We start from the raw sequence: 21445 nt of genomic DNA on the forward strand, positions 1-21445 counted from the left end.
TCTTTCAATGGATACCGAGGCTCCTTCCACAGTTTGACTATTGTGGACATTGCTTTATAAACACAGGGGTGCAGGTGTCTCAGTCTTTCACAGCATCTGTATGTTTGGGATAAATCCCCAGAAGTGCAATTGCTGGGTAGTAGGGCAGTTCTATTTTTAACTCTTGTAGGAACATCCACACCACACAGTTTTCCAGAGTGGCTGTACCAGTTCACATTCCCACCAACAGTGCAAGAGGGTTCCCCTTTCTCCACATCTTCTCCAACATTTGTGGTTTCCTGTCTGGTTAATTTTCCCCATTCTCACTGGTGTGAGGTGGTATCTCATTGTGGTTTTGATTTGTATTCCCTGATGGCAAGTGATGCAGAGCATTATCTCATGTGCTTGTTGGCCATGTGTATGTCTTCTTTGGTGAAATTTCTGTTCATGTCTTTTGCCCATTTCATGATTGGATAGTTTGTTTCTTTGCTGTTGAGTTTAATAAGTTGTTTATAGATCTTGGATACTAGCCCTTTATCTGATATGTCATTTGCAAATATCTTCTCCCATCCTGTAGGTTGTCTTTTACTTTTGTTGACTGTTTCTTTTGCTGTGCAGAAGCTTTTTATCTCAAGTCCCAATAGTTCATTTTTGCTTCTTTTCCTTGCCTTCATGGCTGTATCTTGCAAGAGGTTACTGTGGCCAAGTTCAAAAAGGGTGTTGTAAAAAAAAAAAAAAAAAAAGGGTGTTGTCTGTGTTCTCCTTTAGGATTTTTTTTTTTTTTTAAGATTTTATTTATTTGTTCATGAGAGACCCACACACACACACAGAGACAGAGGGAGAGAGAGAGAGAGGGGCAGAGACACAAGCAGAGGGAGAAGCAGGTTCCATGCTGGGAGCCTGATATGGGACTTGATCCCGGGACTCCAGGATCACGCCCTGGGCCAAAGGCAGGTGCTAAACCACTGAGCCACCCAGGGATCCCTCCTTTAGGATTTTGATGGATTCTTGTCTCACATTTAGATCTTTGATCCATTTTGAGTTTATCTTTTTGTATGGTGTAAGAGAATGGTCCAGTTTCATTCTTCTGCACATAGCTGTCCAATTTTCCCAGCACCATATATTGAAGAGACTGTCCTTTTCCAGTGGATAGTCTTTCCTGCTTTATTGAATATTACTTGACCATAGAGTTGAGGGTCCATTTCTGGGTTCTCTATTCTGTTTCTTTGATCTATGTGTCTGTTTTTGTGCCAGTACCACACTGTCTTGATGATCACAGCTTTGTAGTACAATCTGAAATCTGGCATTGTGATGGCCTTGGCTCTGGTTTTCTTTTTCAGTATTCCCCTGGCTATTCAGGGTCTTCTCTGATTCCATACAAATCTTAAGGTGATTTGTTCCAACTCTCTGAAGAAAGTGCATGGTATTTTGATAGGGATTGCATTAAATGTGTAAATTGCCCTGGGTAGCATTGACATTTTCACAATATCAATTCTTCCAATCCATGAACATGGACTATTTTTCCATCTCTCTGTGTCTTCCTCAATATACTTCAGAAGTGTTCTGTAGTTTTTAGGGTATAGATCCTTTACCTCTTTGGTTAGGTTTATTCCTAGGTATCTTATGCTTTTGGGTGCAATTGTAAATGGGATTGATTCCTTAATTTCTCTTTCTTCAGTTTCATTGTTGCTGTAAAGAAATGCCACTGATTTCTGGGCATTGATTTTGTATCCTGCCACATTGCCAAATTGCTGTATGAGTTCTAGCAATCTTGGGTGGAGTCTTTTGGGTTATCTATGTACAGTATCATGTCATCTGTGAAAAGGGAGAGTTTGACTTCTTTGCCAATTTGAATGCCTTTTATTTCTTTTTGTTGTCTGATGCTGAGGCTAGGACTTCTAGTACTATGTTGAATAGCAGTGGTGAGAGTGGACATCTCTTTCGTGGTTCTGATCTTAGGGAAAGGCTCTCAGTTTTTCCCCATTGAGAATGATATTTGCTGTGGGCTTTTCGTAGATGGCTTTTAAGATGTTGAGGTATGTTCCCTCTATCCCTACACTCTGAAGAGTTTTGATCAGGAATGGATGCTGTATTTTGTCAAGTGCTTTCTCTGCATCTATTGAGAGGATCATATGGTTCTTGTTTTTTCTCTTGTTGATATGATCTATCACATTGATTGCTTTATGGGTGTTGAACCAGCCTTGCATCCCGGGGATAAATCCCATGTGGTCATGGTGAATAATCTTCTTAATGTACTGTTGGATCCTATTGGCTAGTATCTTGTTGAGGATTTTTGCATCCATGTTCATCAGGGATATTGGTCTATAATTCTCCTTTTTGGTGGGTCTTTGTCTGGTTTTTGGAATTAAGGTGATGCTGGCCTCATAGAATGAGTTTGGAAGTATTCTGTCCCTTTCTATCCTTCGGAACAGCTTTAGTAGAATAGATATTGTTTCTTCCTTAAACATTCGATAGAATTCCCCTGGGAAACCATCTGGCCCTGTACTTTTGTGTCTTGGTTGGTTTTTGATGACTGCTTCAATTTCCTCCCTGGTTATTGGCCTGTTCAGGTTTTCTATTTCTTCCTGTTCCAGTTTTGGTAGTTTGTGGTCCAGAAATGTGTCCATTTCTTCTAGATTGCCTAATTTAGTGGCATATAGCTGTTCATAATATGTTTTTAAAATCGTTTGTATTTCCTTGGTATTGGTTGTGATCTCTCCTCTTTCATTCATGATTTTATTAATTTGAGTCTTCTCTTCTTTTTAATAAGGCTGGGTAATGGTTTATCTATCTTATTAATTCTTTCAAAGAACCAACTCCTGCTTTTGTTGATCAGTTACACAGTTCTTCTGGTCTCTGTTTCATTGAGTTCTGCTTGAATCTTTATTATCTCTCTTCTTCTGCTTGGTGTATGTTTTATTTGCTTTTCTTTTCCAGTTCCTTTAGGTGTGAGGTTATTAGCTTGTGTATTTGAGTTTTTTCCAGTTTTTTGAGGGATGCTTGTATTGCAGTGTATTTCCCTCTTAGGGCTGCTTTAGCTGTATCCCAAAGATTTTGAACTGTTGTATCTTCATTCTCATTAGTTTCCATGAATCTTTTTAATTCTCTAATTTCTTGGTTGACCCTTTCATCTTTTAGCAGGATGATCTTTAACCTCCTTGTGTTTGAGTTTCTTCCAAATTTCTTGTGATTGAGTTCTAGTTTCAAAGCATTGTGGTCTGAAAATATGCAGGGGACAATCCCAGTCTTTTGGTATTGGTTGAGACCTCATTTTTGACCCAGTGTGTGCTCTATTCTGGAGAAAGTTCCATGTGCACTTGAGAAGAATGTGTATTCAGTTGTGTTCAGGTGCAAAGTTCTGTATATATCTGTGAAATACATCTGATCCAGTGTATCATTTAAAACCCTTATTTCTTTGGTGATGTTGTGGTTAGAAGATGTGTCATTTGCAGAAAGTGCCATGTTGAAGTCTCCTATTATTAGTGTATTATTATCTAAGTATCTTTTTACTTTGGTTATTAATTGATATACTTGGCAGCTCCCACATTGGGAGCTGAATGAATTAAATATTGAATTAAATATTCATGATTGCTAGGTCCTCATGTTGGATAGACCCTTTAAGCATGATATAGTGTCCCTCTACATTTTTTACCACAGACTTTGGGATAAACTTTAATATATCTGATATGAGGATTGCTACTCCAGCTTTCTTTTGAGGAGCATTTGAATGGCAAATGGTTCTCCACCCTTTCATTTTCAGGCTGGAGGTTTCCTTATTAGGCCTAAAATGATTCTCTTTTAGACAGCAAATAGATGGGTCTTGCTTTTTTATCCAGTCCCAAAACTCTCCGTCTTTTGATGGGATCATTTAGCCCATTCACGTTCAGAGTAACTATAGAAAGATATAAATTTAGTGTCATTGTAATACCTATTCAGCCCCCATTTTGTGGATTGTTTCTTTGGTCTTCCTCTTTCTTTTACAAGATCCCCCTTAATATTTCTTGTAGAGCTCGGTTGGTGGTCACATACTCTTGCAGTTTTTGCCTATCTTGGAAGCTCTTTATCTCTCCTTCTATTCTGAATGAGAGCCTTGCTGGATAAAGTATTCTCGGTGTGTGTTTTTCTCATTTATTACCCTGAATATATCCTGCCAGCCCTTTCTGGCCTGCCAGGTCTCTGTGGAGAGGTCTGCTGTTAATCTGATATTTCTCCCCATATAAGTTAACAAACTCTCATCTCTTGTTTCTTTAAGGATTCTCTTTATCTTTGGAATTTTCAAGTTTCACTATTAAATGTCAAGGTGTTGAATGGTTTTTATTGATTTTGTGTGGCAGGGAGGAGGGACTTTAATATCTCCTGGATCTGAATGCCCATTTTCCTTCCCAAATTAAGGAAGTTCTCAGCTATGATTTATTCAGATATGCTTTCTGGCCCTTTGTCCCTCTCAGCATTTTCTGGAACCCCAATTGTACATAGATTCTTCCTTCCTAGGCTATCATTTATTTTCCTTAAGCTTTCCTCATGGTCTCTTAATTGTTTTTCTCTTTTTTTCCCTCAGTTTCCTTCCTTGCCATCAACTTGTCTTCTGTGTCACTCAGTCTTCTACCCCATTAACCCTAGTTGTTATGACATGTAGTTTGGATTGCATCTCATTTAATTGATTTTTAATTTTGGCCTGTTTAGATCTAAATTCTGCAGTAATGAAGTCTCTAGAATCTTTGAAGCTTTTTTCCAGAGCCACCAGTAGCTTTATAATTGTGCTTCTGAATTGGCTTTCTGACGTCTAATTGTAGTCCATAATCTGTAACTGTGGCAGAGAGTAATGTTTCTGATTCTTTTGTGGTGAGTTCTTCCTTCTAGTCATTTTGCTCAGTGCAGAGTGGTTGCATGAGTGGGCTGAGTCAAGTATATCAACCACGACCTAAGTAAATGTCACCCTAGAGGATTCTTGCTAGAGGTGAAAACCCTTCTCTCTGTAGTGTTCCGAGTATTCTCTCTTTAAGTCTCAAGTGAAATTCGTAGGTGATCAGGATGTTTTGTAAGTTATCTAGGTAAGTTGGTGGGACTAGGTGAGTTGAGGACCTCTACTCTTCTGCCATCTTGCCTGTCTTCCTGAAATTAAGTTTTAAATGATTTGCATTGTTTGGCTGCATATGCAGGCAGTGTAGTCATTCTGTTTAGACCAGAGGTAGGGCTGACATGGTCGGGCACCTAATAGTTAGGAGCTATGGAGCCATACATCACCCAGTGGTCATCATGACAGGTGCACTCCTTCATCCCCATCACCTCTTTCCCCCATTCCCCACCCACCTTCCCTCTGTTGATCATCAGCGTATTCTCTGTAGTTAAGAGTTATAGCTCTAGTTTTTAATTCCTATTTTACAAGAAGAGTTTAAGTAAATTCTTTTAAGTTCATGGCTAGTGAGTATTCAAGCCACAATTTGAATACAAATAGTTTGGCTCTAGAGCCTGCTCACTTCCCAGCATGCTCTTCTGTGCCTTTCATAGATGGAAAGGGTAGTAGTGTACTTTCACCCTTTATTTTATCATACATTTATGTCAATTTTTTTTGAGTAAGTATGCAATTTGTATTTGAAAAAAAAATCTATTTAAAACTAGCCAGCTTAATTTGATGTCAACTTCAAGTATTTAATATTCTGCCAAATTGGCACATCCAGAGGTTAAGGAAAATAGCTGTGTAAGGACATAACCCACACACAATAAAAACCCCAGGATGATTCAGTATAGTATTAACTTATTGGTCCCATTCTTTAGTGCTAGAAAATAAGAGTTTTTCTGGTACTGTTTGTTGCCAGTGATTTCACCCTTGCTTATGGAATCAAATTTTGCAACTCAAAAGCATAAAGCAAATCAGAATTTTCTGCCTAAAATATTTTTAGTGGGAAATATCCTTTTTACAATGTAGAATGGAAAGAATAGAAAAAGTCTGCGAGCCCCATCTGAACCTAGTCTGCTATTCTGTGCACCACGCCTGGGCCATATCATCTCTGGATCCTGCCCTTGCCAGCCACTCAGTGGTCTGCTTGCTGCCTCCTAGTCCATTCTCCACAACACAACCATAATGAGATCCTCAGAAAGTAAGACCAGTCCTGTCGTAGGCCTCCTCCTTTCAGTTCTTAAGGGGTGTCCCATGGTTTCTGGATAAAAACAGCCTTCAGGATGCCAGGAGGCCCTTGGTGTTCTCTGGTCTCTGGCTGCTGGAGCGCCCCCAGCAGACCTTTGTTTATGGGCCTCATGAGGCCTTTGCACAGCTTTCCCTTCCATTACCTAGTTAACTCCTACTTGTCTTTTATTGCCCTGCTGCAGCTTCTTTGGTGGGGCCTTTTCTGACCCCTGCACCAGGCCGTGAGCTGCTGTATGCCGGTAGCTCTGTGTCCCTTGATTTCAGAACCTTTACTGCAGTAGTGATTTCACATGTATTGATGTGCTTATTGGACAATCTTTATTGAGATTATATGTTCTATGTGGGGAGAGAGTGGCTGTTTTTGCTTATCTTATTTTTTTTTTAAGATTTTAAAAAATTTATTCATGAGAAACAGAGAGAAGGCAGAGACCTAGGTAGAGGAAGAAGCAGGCTCCATGCAGAGAGCCTGATGTGGGACTTGATCCTGGAACTCTGGGATCATGCCCTGAGCCAAAGGCAGATGCTCAACTGCTGAGCCATCCAGATGTCCCTTTTGCTTACATTTTATCTCTGGCAGTTAGTACGATACTTTTATTAAGTGAATAATATGATAAAGTCCTGAGCCAAAATGCTGTGTAAAGCAAAATAGGGAACAACAGCATTTTAGTGAATATTTGGTGTTTTATCATTCCTTTCATTATTACCTGGTTAAGCTCGGTTTAGAAATGAAAAGAGAAGGATAAATTATTATCCAGTTATCTTATTGAATATTACCTGCAGAATATGTATGCACTTGTATTTTACATGAGAAAAAGGTTTCTCAGTCTTCACATAACACGCGCTCCATGTAAGAGTAACAGTAGTCAGCATTAAACACCACTCTATTTTCATAACACAAAGTCATGCGTCTTTATATGAGAGCATTCACAGGATATTACCTCTTAACCTAAAGTTACAGTAAAAGATGTTTTCAGAAATAAGTATTTATGAAATTGACAAGCTATGTAGGTTCTTGAGATAAATAGTGTAAAACCTGGACAATTCACATTGTCTAGAAACCACTTCACAAATCATTTGGAAAATCAGCCTAGAGGTAATCATAATAAAGCACATTTCCCAACCATTCTTTACGCTGATCTTGCTTGAGAATTGATCAGATAGCACCTATTCTTGATAGCAGTAGGGCCTGACCCTCCTACTTAGATGTCGATTCTGGATCAGTTTTTTGGTGTAGGCTGGTCATGAGGTACCTTCAGAATCTTCATCAGTGAATTTCAGCAAATATGCATCAACGTTATCTTTTCCTTCAGCACTGCCACTTCTGAGAAATTGTGAATATCCATCTCAGATATGTTTATTATGGGTTTTTTTTTAAGAGTTAGCACCCATTTTATCACTGGAAAGGCAGAAGTAACCTCTCAAGGCAGCCAGGGCAGCCTGGGTAGAATACAAATGGAAATCAGAGGGAATCCTACAGGAAGTACAGTGTAAGTGCTGCCTTTGAGCAAACCTTCAGTGTCACTTAGGAAGGGAGCTCCCTAAACCACATTATTTGTGATTGGAGAAGAGCAGGGCTGCAGGGGACACCCCCCTCCACCGCCACCAGGTGCACAGTGGGGGGCACTGTGTGACATCAGGTGCATTGGAACTGGGTACACCACTCCGTGTGGGGTCGGGGGGCCAGCACCGTTCTCCACCTGCCTGCCCCTTTCCATAGAAGTTGTCTAAGGGAACTTCACCAGTAACCTTCTTAGTGCCACCACCAGTCACCCCTCGCAGCTTTGCATAGCACTGTCGTCCCTCAGCAGTGCCTTTCCAGCGTCATATGTGATAGAGAACGGTGACCATACCTGTCCTACGTAGGTATTGTGAGCATTTGCTGAGAATGTCTTTTCAGCTCAATATCTGGGATACAGTAAATGCTTAATAATGAAGATGATGTCAAATACTTGTTCTTATGATGAAATGTTTTGGGAAGCTTTTATCAACAGGTTTTTTGTGATGATTGAGGTACCATATTTTCAAAAATTAATCTTGTTTTTTTTTTTTCCTTAGAAAAGATTAATTGGACAAGTAACGAAACTGTTCTCAGAATTCATACAGAATTACTTTTACCAGTATTCTGGTAATGGGAATATTTGTATAAAGTTTACATGGCACATATACATATAAGCTTATTTTCATAGCATCCATGTGAAGATAGCACTGTAGCTGTTATTGTCCTGAATCTCAAAGGCACTAAGGCTTAGGGCTGCTAGCTAATTTGCTCGTAGTCGTATGAGTGATCCTAGAACCCAGATCTGATGGCTCGTTTAGCTTTAGTGACTTTGGATTCTTTACTACCAGATTGTATTTACTACTATGTAGTTAGTAGAAATTCTTGCCTACAGACCATTCTGATGTATTTCTGTTCTTTCTATGTATATTTTCTATTTTTTGGCTTTCCCTTTTTGAATCTTTTGACTTGGAAGAAACATCACAAGTGGCTTATATCAACTGCCTTATAGTTGAAACAAAGGTCCAAGGAAGTCAGTGACTTGATTAAAATCTTACAACTAATTTGTAGGAACAGCAAGACTGATACTTAGGTCTCCTGATACTTAGCTTATTGTTATTTTTTAAATTATCTATCTTCTGAGAAAAATGGGGAATGTAGCCTGAATTTGTTTAGCTGTATTTTGTGTCTACCAATATAGCCTTTAATTATGATGGGAAGCATATCCCTTTAGTCTGTTACATTTTGGCTTTAGGTATAGGTGTATGTTAAATGTTGTATGTTGGTAAGTTTATTATAATTATTTGATATATCTTTACCTAAACATAGTGAATAGGGACTATGTTTTATTTATGTTTTTACTTCCTACTAGGTTTAAACATTTTCATATTTGTAGTAAATGTTTACTAAATATTTGTTAGATTGAATTTCATGATGGATGGTACTGCAAATTGTTATTTTTCATTTGCTTTTAAAATGTCTGATGATATTTTGTTTTAAAAATATTGGATTATTGTATCTAATTATAAGATGAATAAGACTATTGAAATAGAAAATATAATTAACTAGAAATGACATTATTATAAATATTTCTAAGATTGTAAATTTTGCTCATAGCTGAATTCACTGAAAATTTTTATTCTTGTTTGATTTCCCTGATAAATGTCAACACAAAAGGATAAAAGTCTTCCTTTTTCTCTGAGATTTTTTTCCTCTGAACTATGTTAATATATTGGTGATTGTTCAGGAAATAATCACTATGCCCATCAGCATTTTTATCAGTTTCATGGATAGCTCTTTGAACTTGTGTAGCTGGGATGTTAACATAGGTATTAATGACAGTAGGTTTCTCTTTGTGTAAATTGAGGATTTAGACTAACTTTGTTCACTGCATTGTTACATAGACTATATAAGAAAATGAGAGCAAGAGCAAAATAAACTTGGGAGAAAAGTGAATCATTGAGTTAAGTAGAGATCTAGGTTTTGAAGTACTAAGTACTTTAGGTCTATAAAGAAAGACCAGGGATCCCTGGGTGGCGCAGTGGGATCCCTGGGTGACGCAGCGGTTTGGCGCCTGCCTTTGGCCCAGGGCGCGATCCTGGAGACCCGGGATCGAATCCCACATCAGGCTCCCGGTGCATGGAGCCTGCTTCTCCCTCTGCCTATGTCTCTGCCTCTCTCTCTCTCTCTCTCTCTGTGACTATCATAAATAAATTTAAAAAAAAATGAAAAAGAAAGGCCAATGTCTTAGAAGAGATTGCTTAACAAAGAGACTGGAGATTTGAGTGAGACTGCAGTTAATAGATTGAGGAAATCTTTTTTTTCCCTTTAAACTTCTTATTAAAATTCAACTCATGCGGAAAAGTACACAGTCTGAAAAGTACAGACTAATCACGTTCACAAAATCATGTCATCAGCACACATTTTTGAGAAACAGAACATGTTAGCATCCCAGAGGCTCCTTCTGTGGCGTTTGAGGCACTGTGCTCTTGTTGGAAAGGTGGCCACTGTTGTGGTGTCTGGCACCAAGGTCAGTTTTCCTGGAATCATAGAGTGCGTATTGTGTGCCCTTTTGGTGCCTACTGCCTGTGTTCATGTTTTCACATTCATCCATGTTGTTGTGTATAGGTGTGGTCATTGATTTTCATGCTGTATACTAGTCTGTTTTAGGAATATATCATCATTTATGCTGTATTTCCATTTTTCTTAAAGTGAACATTTGGATTATTTTCAAGGCAGGGATTACTGCAGACTTCACTGCAAAGATTCTTATATGTGTCTTTCACAGTCTCTGTGTATTTTTGTTGATGATAGAACTGGGGGTGATACAAAGCAATCATATTTTTAGACAAGGAAAATCAGGAACAGAGTTTTGACTTAAGTGATTAGATTTCTTTATGCACATCAAAAGTGTTATGTATGTAGAAGGAAATACAAGCAGCTTAATAAAGTTTGGAGGCATTCAGATTTTCATAGTTGGTAATAATGACTGCATAGAATAATTTGTTTTATATACATTTCAGTATTATCATCTGTGATTTCCTTATTTGTTTTTTGTGCTGGATCTGAGGTAGCTTTTTCCCTGCTGTTTGTATACTCTTATTCTTTATTTATGGGAATGCCCTGCCTCCTCTTATCTTTGTTTATAGAAATCCAACTCATTATTTTAAGCCTGATCTGTAAAATTTTCCCTGACCACCTATTTAGAAATAACTCCTTTCTCATTTTTCTGTAATTACTTCTATCTTTATTTTTGTTACATATTATACTTATTATTTTTGTACTCATCCTCATACTCTTGGATTGCAGTTGTTTTTGAGTATAGTTTTATTTATTTTTGCCTTCCTCAGTCCCTAAAATCTGTACCTTGCATATATAGCTATATAAACAATATGTTGAGGGGCACCTGGATGGCACAGATTAAGTCTCTGACTCCTGGTTTCAGCTCAGGTCATGATCTCGGCATCCTGAGATTGAACCCCGTGTCAGGCTCTGTGCTTAGCATGGAGTCCGCTTGAGATTCTCTTTTTCTCCCTCTCTCTGCCCCTCCTGTTCATGCTTTCTCTCTCTGTCAAATAAATAAACCTTTTTTTAAAAATAAAAAAAATAATATATTGAATTTTATTTTTTTAACATGTTGAATTTTAAGTGTCCTCATGGTTCTTAATGTCCAAGAAAAAATATCTAATTTATACTTTAGAAATTATTACAGAAGTAATAAATATTGATTTTATTATAACCACATGAGAAGTATAATTAACATTAAGTATTGGAATTTAGTTTCAGTAGTGGAAGATGGTGGATTAAGCTGGCTGAGAAAGTCTTACCAGAGAATGAAGGAACAGGCTGAGAAACAGAATAGAAATTTTGAAGACATTGTTGCTGAAAGATATGGGGTGAGTACTGATATTAATGAGATTAATATTTAATAGATCATAATTACTATCTAATTAATATTAATGTGTTATATTTATAGTTATATGAGAAATAAGTGTCTTTAACTTTGTCAGTGTTTGGTGCCATGAAGCTCTTTTGAATTAAATGAATATTAAATCTCAACTCTTATTGACTGCCAAAGGCATTTTCTACCTTTTTTTAATTATGTAAACTTAGGTAGCATATTTTTATTGACATGATGAATATAAAACTTAAGTGAATACAATTTAAGTGTATGTGTTTAATGTAAATAAACTTTTTCATTGTGAGGAAATTTAAATAATGCAGGAAATCCTCCATGGTATACCTCTTGAGGTAACTAACCACTGTTAAAATTTTAATATATTTAGGGGTTTTTGCTTATTCCAGAGATTTTGCAATATGACAGGTTTTTAAAAATATATTTTAACAATATATTTACATATGTTTTATATATTAACAATTATATATTAACTATATATATTAATAATATATTTACATATATATACACACACACACACACACTCTTTAAACAATGGAACCATGATATTTTACATGATATTTTAAAACCAGCTCCTCCATTAACCATGTGTGGATATTTTTGGATTTTCATAGCTAGTAATTTTAATATTTAGAAAAAAACAGGTTTAGAAAATAAGATTTCAAGAATATGAGTAAGCAGGAAAAATAAGTGAGATTCAGTCAGTAGATTCAAACCTAGGTGTTCTCTCCTAGGACCCATTTAAACGGTGTAAAGTAGGTAATATATTGAGCACTGGATGAATTGTGGTCCTTGCTGTTTTTGTCATTTGTATCATTACCGTATTTTATTGAATCTAAGAAGCCACTAAGTTTAGACACATGTCTCAATAAGAAGGCAGAGAGCTGCCTCTGATGCAATGCTTTTATTATGAAACTACCCCCTCCCCATCATCATTTCTGTTCTTTTTTTTTTATAATAAATTTTTTATTGGTGTTCAATTTGCCAACATACAGAATAACATCCAGTGTTCATCCTGTCAGGTGCTCCCCTCAGTGCCCGTCACCCATTCACCCCCACCCCCCGCCCTCCTCCCCTTCCACCACCCCTAGTTCATTTCCCAGAGTTAGGAGTCTTTATGTTCTGTCTCCCTTTCTGATATTTCCCACACATTTCTTCTCCCTTCCATCATTTCTGTTCTAATCATGTTGTTATTCAATTTAAGAGACATGTTAAATCTGTATTTTTAAATACTTAAAAAAGATGAAATATTATAGATTATCTCTGCCTAGGCTAATATAATAACTTTAACATGTTTTGATTCCCCCATCTCAGCTCTCAGATTTTCTTGAAATAATTTGAAAAAAATTCTTTAAGTTTTTATTTAATTTCCAGTTAGTTAACATACAGGTTAATATTAGTTTCAAATCACAATTTGGGCATTCAGCATTTCCATACAACACCTGGTGCTCAGCACAACACCTGTGCTCCTTTATCCCTATCACCTGTTTCCCTCATTCCCCCCACCACCCCATTTCCCCTCTGGTGACCAGCAATGTGTTCTCTGTAGTTCAGAGTCAGTTTCTTGGTTTGTACCTCCCTCTCTTCCTTTGTTCATTTGTTTTGTTTCTTAGATTTCACACATGAGTGAAATCCTATGGTATTTGTCTTTCTCTGACTGCTTTATTTCACTTAGCTTAATATTCTAGGTCCATTCATATCCTTGCAAATGGCAAGATCTCATTCTTTTTGATGGCTTATATTCCATTGTGTGTGTGTGTGTGTGTGTGTGTGTGTGTGTGTGTGTGTGTCTGTATATCTGTTCATCAGTCAACAGGGCTGCTTCTGTAATATCCCTTTGATTTAGCATTTTTGTATCTGTTGGGTAAATATCTAGTAGTTCAATTGCTAGATCATAGGGTAGCTCTATTTTTAACATTTTGAGGAACCTCCATACTGTTTAACACAGTGGCTACACCACTGTGTTCCCACCAACAGTGTAAGAGGTTGTAAGAGGTTCTCCTTTCTCCACATCCTTGCCAACACCTATTGTTTCTTGTATTAATTTTAGCCATTCTGACGGGTGTGAGATAATAGCTCATTGTAATTTTGATTTCCCTGATAAGTGGTGTTGAGCATCTTTTCATTTGTCTGTTGACCATCTGTATGTCATCTTTAAAAAAATGTATATTTAGGTCATCTGCCCATTTTTCAATTGAACTATTTGTTTTTTGGGTGTTGAGTTTTATAAGTTCTTTTATACTTTAGATACTAACCCTTTATCAGATACATCATTTGCAAATGTCTTCACCTATTCCATAGACTGCTTTTAGTTTTGTTGATTGTTTCCTTTGCTCTGCAGAAGCGTTTTATTTTGGTGTAGTCCCCATAGTTTGTTTTTGCTTTTGTTTCACTTGCCTCAGGAGATATAGCTAGAAAAAAGTTTGTGCAGCCAGTGTTACTGCCTGTGTTCTCTTCTAGGATTTTTATGGTGTCAAATCTCACATTTAAGTCTTTAATCCATTTTTAATTTATTTTGTATATGGTGTAAGAACGGGTCAGGTTTTTTCTTTTGTATCTTACTGTCCATTTTTCCCAACATAACTTGATCTTTATTCCATTATCCTGTAACTTGTAGTGTTTAGTATTACAGATGAAGAGTTGGTAACAGTTTTACTTTTTTTTTTTTTTTTAGAGAGGGAGAAAGTGTAGGGGAAGGGTAGAGGGAGTAGGAGAGAGAATTGAGAGCAGACTGCTTGCTGAGTGTGGAGTTTGACATGGGGCTCGATCTCAGGACCCTAAGATCATGATCTGAGATGAAATCAGGAGTCAGATTCTCAACTGACTGATTTTTATGTATGATTCTTTTTTTTTTAATGAAGATTTTTAAATTTATTTATTCATAGAGACAGAGAGAGAGAGAGGCAGAGACACAGGCAGAGAGACACAGGCAGAGGGAGAAGCAGGCATCATACAGAGAGCCTGACGTGGGACTCCATCCAGGGTCTCCAGGATCACGCCCTGGGCTGCAGGCGACGCTAAACTGCTGTGCCACCGGGGCTGCCCTGTATGATTCTTTAAGAATCTTTATATGCTTTATTTTCTCCCCTCTCCTAAGACTACCAGAGGATCCCTTCATACGTAGAAAGTTAGCTGGAGAAATATTCTTGTATTATTATTATCTTGTTAATACTTTCTTCTATCTTTGCTTTTTCCTTCTGGTAGTATTCATATATGCATATTAGATTTTCTAGAATTAATTGTCCTTGTGTCTTTTTTCCTTATAACGTATTTGTTTACCATCTTTTCCTAGGTAGAGAGGATTCTCAGGCTAGTGTTGAATTCACTAGTACTGGATGAAATACTCTCTGTTCTTTTGTTCACCATATCTGCATGTTTTTGGACACATAGTTTTTCATTTATAAGTTTCTCATGTTCTTGAATTCTTGTTTTTCATGAGAGTCTGTTATGTTTTAGTAATGTAGCAGCCTCTTGAATCTCACTGACCTTAGGAATTAATTTTTTAGAAATGATGTCTTCATTGTTTTCTGCATTATATTTTGTTTTAGTGCTGGGCATTTGGTCTAAGTTCTTTTGAGTTCCCAGATATTTTTCATTATTTGGTAATTTTTGATGAATTAATCATATTTTTTTTTGGCACTTATTTTAGGGTAGTATATTAGTTTGCTGGGACTGCCATAGCAAAGTTCCACAGGCCTAAACAACAGATCTATTTTCTCACAGTATAGGAGAATTGAAGTCCAAGATCAAGGCATTACAATGTTTGGTTTCTCCTGGGGCATCTCTTCATGGCTTGTAAATGGCTGCCTTCTTACTGCGTCCCTCATATGGTATTTTCTCTTTGTATGCTCATCCATTCTGTCTTTATTTATATTTATACATTTCTTCTATTATGGATATCTGTCAGATTGATTTGGGGCTCAACTGAACTTTTTACTTTCAAGTGCCTATCTCTAAATGCTGTCGTGTTCTGAGTACCAGAGGTTAGGTCTTCTACATATGAATTAGATGAGGGCACATGTAAGCCTTTATTAGGTAGGATGATTGTATGGGTCTCTTCTTCTTTGTTGGGTTTTTCTTCATTGTGTTTATATGACAGTGTATCTTAGCACAGTGGCATATGGGGGCACAAGTCATTGAACCTTTTTTTTTTAATTGTAGATATCTTGTTTAATTTCTCTTCTTTGTAGTCAATGGAAATATTTCAGTCAAAATTAGAAGAAGCTGAAAAAACTGCATCCACAAAAGAAGATTGTAAACGAGAACGATGGAGGAAACCAACATACGCAGAAAAAGCACAAAGTAGTCAAGAAAGTAGAAAATCAGACTTGGTAAAATATAATAAAAATTCAAGGGATAGATACCATTCAACAAATATTACAAACAGTACCAATAAAGAGAAGTTTAGTGGTGATGAAAAAGATAATAGGTCTGGGTCTTTAGAAACCTGTAGAAGACAGTCCAGTCAAAGGCAAAATCAAGAGTTTTCTTCCTTTGGAAATTTGAAACCCAAATTTTTAAGACCCTCTGATGATGAAGAACTGTCATTTCATAGCAAGGGCAGAAATTTTAAACCCTCCTGTTCATCTTCAGCACTGGTTGATCATGGTTTTCGAAAACCCACAGAAAACAGTGAAGAAAGTTCTTCATCATGGAGCCAATCTGATGTGAGAGAAGAAAACAGGAAATGCTCACATCAAAGATCATTAGAAACTGGGGGCACTGTGGACCATGGGAACGTTTCAGACAATGCGAGAGAAGAATCACGGGATGAGAGCCTAAGAGATGACTCTCTGAAGAAAGAGCATCTACAGGACACACTGTCTCCATTTGCCGGGTATTTTGTCATTTGTTTTTTAAGCTGATGAGTGAATATTAAATTGCAGAGGATTCAAAGAAATGAGATGTATTTGCAGAGTATCACTTATTAAGTAGATATGAGTTATGATCAGTTTCTTAAGTATTGTGGAAGACAAGATATGCCCATTAAAAAAATCAGTAGCTTTGTTTTATGGGTTGCATTGCATTCCACAGTTTTATTTAATAAATGGAAGAAGAATTCAGTAGCTATATTAGATCAAAATTGTTGCTTTTTTGCAATCTAAAAAAATGAAATGAGTTGAAAATCCCTTTAACTGGATATGCTACAGGAGGTACTTTGGTAGACTGTGTTACTGCTGCCATATTGCTTTCAAAGGAAATCACTCCATTGTTAAGTGTAGTTATAATGTAAATATTGCATGGCCAGTGGAGGTCTGGGAGACTGAAGGAAAATATGCTGCCAAAGCCTACGTATGGAGTGAAAACAATATATGAAAGATTCTGCAGAAGGAAGCATGAATTATGGTGACTGTTTTACAGTTAAGAAATAATCCACTTTTGACATTAACAGGTTTTAAAGATGTTAGCATTTCATTTTTTTTAATAATAAATTTATTTTTTTTTAATTGGTGTTCAATTTGCCAACATACAGAATAACACCCAGTGCTCATCCCATCAAGTGTCCCCCTCAGTGTCCGTCACCCATTTACCCCCACCCCCCGCCCTCCTCCCCTTCCACCACCCCTAGTTCGTTTCCCAGAGTTAGGAGTCTTTATGTTCTGTCTCCCTTTCTGATATTTCCTACCCATTTCTTCTCCCTTCCCTTCTATTCCCTTTCACTGTTATTTATATTCCCCAAATGAATGAGAACATATAATGTTTGTCCTTCTCCGATTGACTCATTTCACTCAGCATAATACCCTCCAGTTCTATCCACGTAGAAGCAAATGGTGGGTATTTGTCATTTCTAATGGCTGAGGAATATTCCATTGTATACATAGACCACATCACCTTTATCCATTCATCTTTTGATGGACACCGAGGCTCCTTCCGCAGTTTGGCTATTGTGGACATTGCTGCTAGAAACATCGGGGTGCAGGTGTCCTGGCGTTTCATTGCATCTGTATCTTTGGGGTAAATCCCCAACAGTGCAATTGCTGGGTCGTAGGGCAGATCTATTTTTAACTCTTTGAGGAACCTCCACACAGTTTTCCAGAGTGGTTGCACCAGTTCACATTCCCACCAACAGTGTAAGAGGGTTCCCTTTTCTCCATATCCTCTCCAACATTTGTGGTTTCCTGCCTTGTTAATTTGCCCCATTCTCACTGGTGTGAGGTGGTATCTCATTGTGGTTTTGATTTGTATTTCCCTGATGGGCAGTGATGGGGAGCATTTTCTCATGTGCTTGTTGGCCATGTCTATGTCTTCCTCTGTGAGATTTCTATTCATGTCTTTTGCCCATTTCATGATTGGATTGTTTGTTTCTTTGGTGTTGAGTTTAAGAAGTTCTTTATAGATCTTGGAAACTAGCCCTTTATCTGATACGTCATTTGCAAATATCTTCTCCCATTCTGTAGGGTTGTCTTTTAGTTTTGTTGACTGTATCCTTTGCTGTGCAAAAGCTTCTTATCTTGATGAAGTCCCAATAGTTCATTTTTGCTTTTGTTTCTTTTGCCTTCGTGGATGTATCTTGCAAGAAGTTACTGTGGCCGAGTTCGAAAAGGATGTTGCCTGTGTTCTCCTCTAGGATTCTGATGGAATCTTGTCTCACATTTAGATCTTTCATCCATTTTGAGTTTATCTTTGTGTATGGTACAAGAGAGTGGTCTAGTTTCATTCTTCTGCATGTGGATGTCCAATTTTCCCAGCACCATTTATTGAAGAGACTGTCTTTCTTCCAGTGGATAGTCTTTCCTCCTTTATCGAATATTAGTTGACCATAAAGTTGAGGGTTAACTTCTGGATTCTCTGTTCTGTTCCATTGATCTATGTGTCTGTTTTTGTGCCAGTACCACACTGTCTTGATGACCACAGCTTTGTAATACAACCTGAAATCTGGCATTGTGATGCCCCAGCTATGGTTTTCTTTTTTAAAAATCCCCTGGTTATTCGGGGTCTTTTCTGATTCCACAAAAATCTTAAAAGAATTTGTTCTAAGTCTTTGAAGAAAGTCCATGGTATTTTGATAGGGATTGCATTAAACGTGTAAATTGCCCTGGGTAACATTGACATTTTCACAATATTAATTCTGCCAATCCATGAGCGTGGAATATTTTTCCATCTCTTTGTGTCTTCCTCAATTTCTTTCAGAAGTGTTCTATAGTTTTTAGGGTATAGATCCTTTACCTCTTTGGTTAAGTTTATTCCTAGGTATCTTATGCTTTTGGGTGCAATTGTAAATGGGATTGACTCCTTAATTTCTCTTTCTTCAGTCTCATTGTTAGTGTATAGAAATGCCACTGAGTTCTGGGCATTGATTTTGTATCCTGCCATGCTGCCAAATTGCTGTATGAGTTCTAGCAATCTTGGGATGGAGGCTTTTGGGTTTTCTATGTAGAGTATCATGTCATCGGCGAAGAGGGAGAGTTTGACTTCTTTGCCAGTTTGAATGTCTTTAATGTCTTTTTGTTGCCTGATTGCTGAGGCTAGAACTTCTAGTACTGTGTTGAATAGCAGTGGTGAGAGTGGACATCCCTGTCTTGTTCCTGATCTTAGGGGGAAGGCTCCCAGTGCTTCCCCATTGAGAATGATATTTGCTGTGGGCTTTTCATAGATGGCTTTTAAGATGTTGAGGAATGTTCCCTCTATCCTTATACTCTGAAGAGTTTTGATCAGGAATGGATACTGTATTTTGTCAAATGCTTTCTCTGCATCTAATGAGAGGATCATATGGTTCTTGGTTTTTCTCTTGTTGATGTGATCTATCACCTTGATTGTTTTATGAGTGTTGAACCAACCTTGCATCCCACGGATAAATACCCCTTGATCATGGTGAATAATCTTCTTAATGTATCGTTGGATCCTATTGGCTAGTATCTTGTTGAGAATTTTTGCATCCATGTTTATCAGGGATATTGGTCTATAATTCTCCTTTTTGGTGGGGTCTTTGTCTGGTTTTGGAATTAAGGTGATGCTGGCCTCATAGAACGAATTTGGAAGTACTCCATCTCTTTCTATCTTTCCAAACAGTTTTAGTAGAATAGGTATGGTTTCTTCTTTAAACGTTTGATAGAATTCCCCTGGGAAGCCATCTGGCCCTGGACTTTCGTGTCTTGGGAGGTTTTTGATGACTGCTTCAATTTCCTCCCTGGTTATTGGCCTGCTCAGGTTTTCTATTTCTTCCTGTTCCAGTTTTGGTAGTTTGTGGCTTTCCAGAAATACGTCCATTTCTTCTAGATTGCCTAATTTATTGGGGTATAGCTGTTCATAATATGTTTTTAAAATCGTTTGTATTTCCTTGGTGTTGGTAGTGCTCTCTCCTTTCTCACTCATGATTTTATTAATTTGAGTCTTCTCTTCTTTTTAATAAGGCTGGCTAATGGTTTATCTATCTTATTAATTCTTTCAAAGAACCAACTCCTGGTTCTGTTGATCTGTTCCACAGTTCTTCTGGTCTCGATTTCGTTGAGTTCTGCTCGAATCTTTATTAACTCTCTTCTTCTGCTGGGTGTAGGATCTATTTGCTGTTTTTTCTCTAGCTCCTTTAGGTGTAAGGTTAGCTTTTGTATTTGAGTTCTTTCCAGGTTTTGGATGGATGCTTGTATTGTTATGTATTTCCCCCTCAGGACTGCTTTTGCTGCATCCCAAAGATTTTGGATGGTTGTATCTTCATTCTCATTAGTTTCCATGAATCTTTTTAATTCTTCCTTAATTTCCTGGTTGACCTTTTCATCTTTTAGCAGGATGGTCCTTAACCTCCACGTGTTTGAAGTCCTTCCAAACTTCTTGTTGTGATTTAGTTCTAATTTCAAGGCATTATGGTCTGAGAATATGCAGGGGACGATCCCAATCTTTTGGTATTGGTTCAGACCCGATTTGTGACCCAGTATGTGGTCTATTCTGGAGAAAGTTCCATGTGCACTTGAGAAGAATGTGTATTCAGTTGAGTTTGGATGTAAAGTTCTATAGATATCTGTGAAATCCATCTGGTCCAGTGTATCATTTAAAGCTCTCGTTTCTTTGGAGATGTTGTGTTTAGAAGACCTATTGAGTGTAGAAAGCGCTAGATTGAAGTCACCAAGTATAAGTGTATTATTATCTAAGTATGTCTTGACTTTGGTTATTAATTGATACATTTGCAGCTCTCACATTCAGGGCATATATATTGAGGATTGTTAAGTCTTCTTGTTGGATAGATCCTTTAAGTATGATTAGTATCCCTTTTCATCTCTCACTATAGTCTTCGGGGTAAATTTTAGTTTATCTCATATAAGGATGGCTACCCCTGCTTTCTTTTGAGGACCACTTGAATGGTAAATGGTTCTCCAACCTTTTATTTTCAGGCTGTAGGTGTCTTTCTTTCTTTTTCTTTTTTTTTGTAATTTTTATTTATTTATGATAGTCACACACAGAGAGAGAGAGAGGCAGAGACATAGGCAGAGGGAGAAGCAGGCTCCATGCACCGGGGGCCTGACGTGGGATTCGATCCTGGGTCTCCAGGATCGCGCCCTGGGCCGAAGGCAGGCACTAAACCGCTGCGCCACCCAGGGATCCCTGTAGGTGTCCTTCTGTCTAAAATGAGTCTCTTGTAGACAGCAAATAGATGGGTCCTGCTTTTTTATCCAGTCTGAAACCCTGTGCCTTTTGATGGGGTCATTAAGCCCGTTCACGTTCAGAGTTACTATTGAAAGATATGAGTTTAGTGTCATCATGATATCTTCAGTCCTTGTTTTTGTGGATTGTTCCAGTGGACTTCTTCTTAAAGGGGGATTTTAAGAGTCCCCCTTAAAATTTCTTGCAGAGCTGGTTTGGAGGTCACATATTCTTTCAGTTCCTGCCTGTCTTGGAAGCTCTTTATCTCTCCTTCCATTCTGAATGAGAGCCTTGCTGGATAAAGTATTCTTGGTTGCATGTTCTTCTCATTTAGGAC

The 21445-nt window shown here is 37.6% G+C and overlaps 1 protein-coding gene across 3 annotated transcripts in view; it reads left to right on the forward strand.

Moving 5' to 3' along the window:
* Positions 1 to 21445, forward strand: part of CWF19L2 (CWF19 like cell cycle control factor 2) — a 145106-nt gene that overhangs the window by 27776 nt on the left and 95885 nt on the right. For all 3 annotated transcript variants that reach the window (XM_025465667.3, XM_049110021.1, XM_049110022.1), the window contains exons 7-8: positions 11400 to 11515; positions 15726 to 16372. In XM_025465667.3, coding sequence (XP_025321452.3) covers positions 11400 to 11515; positions 15726 to 16372 — 763 coding nt within the window. The remainder of the gene's footprint in view (positions 1 to 11399; positions 11516 to 15725; positions 16373 to 21445) is intronic.

The sequence above is a fragment of the Canis lupus genome, chromosome 5 (assembly GCF_003254725.2).
Source record: "Canis lupus dingo isolate Sandy chromosome 5, ASM325472v2, whole genome shotgun sequence".
Lineage (NCBI taxonomy): Eukaryota > Metazoa > Chordata > Mammalia > Carnivora > Canidae > Canis > Canis lupus.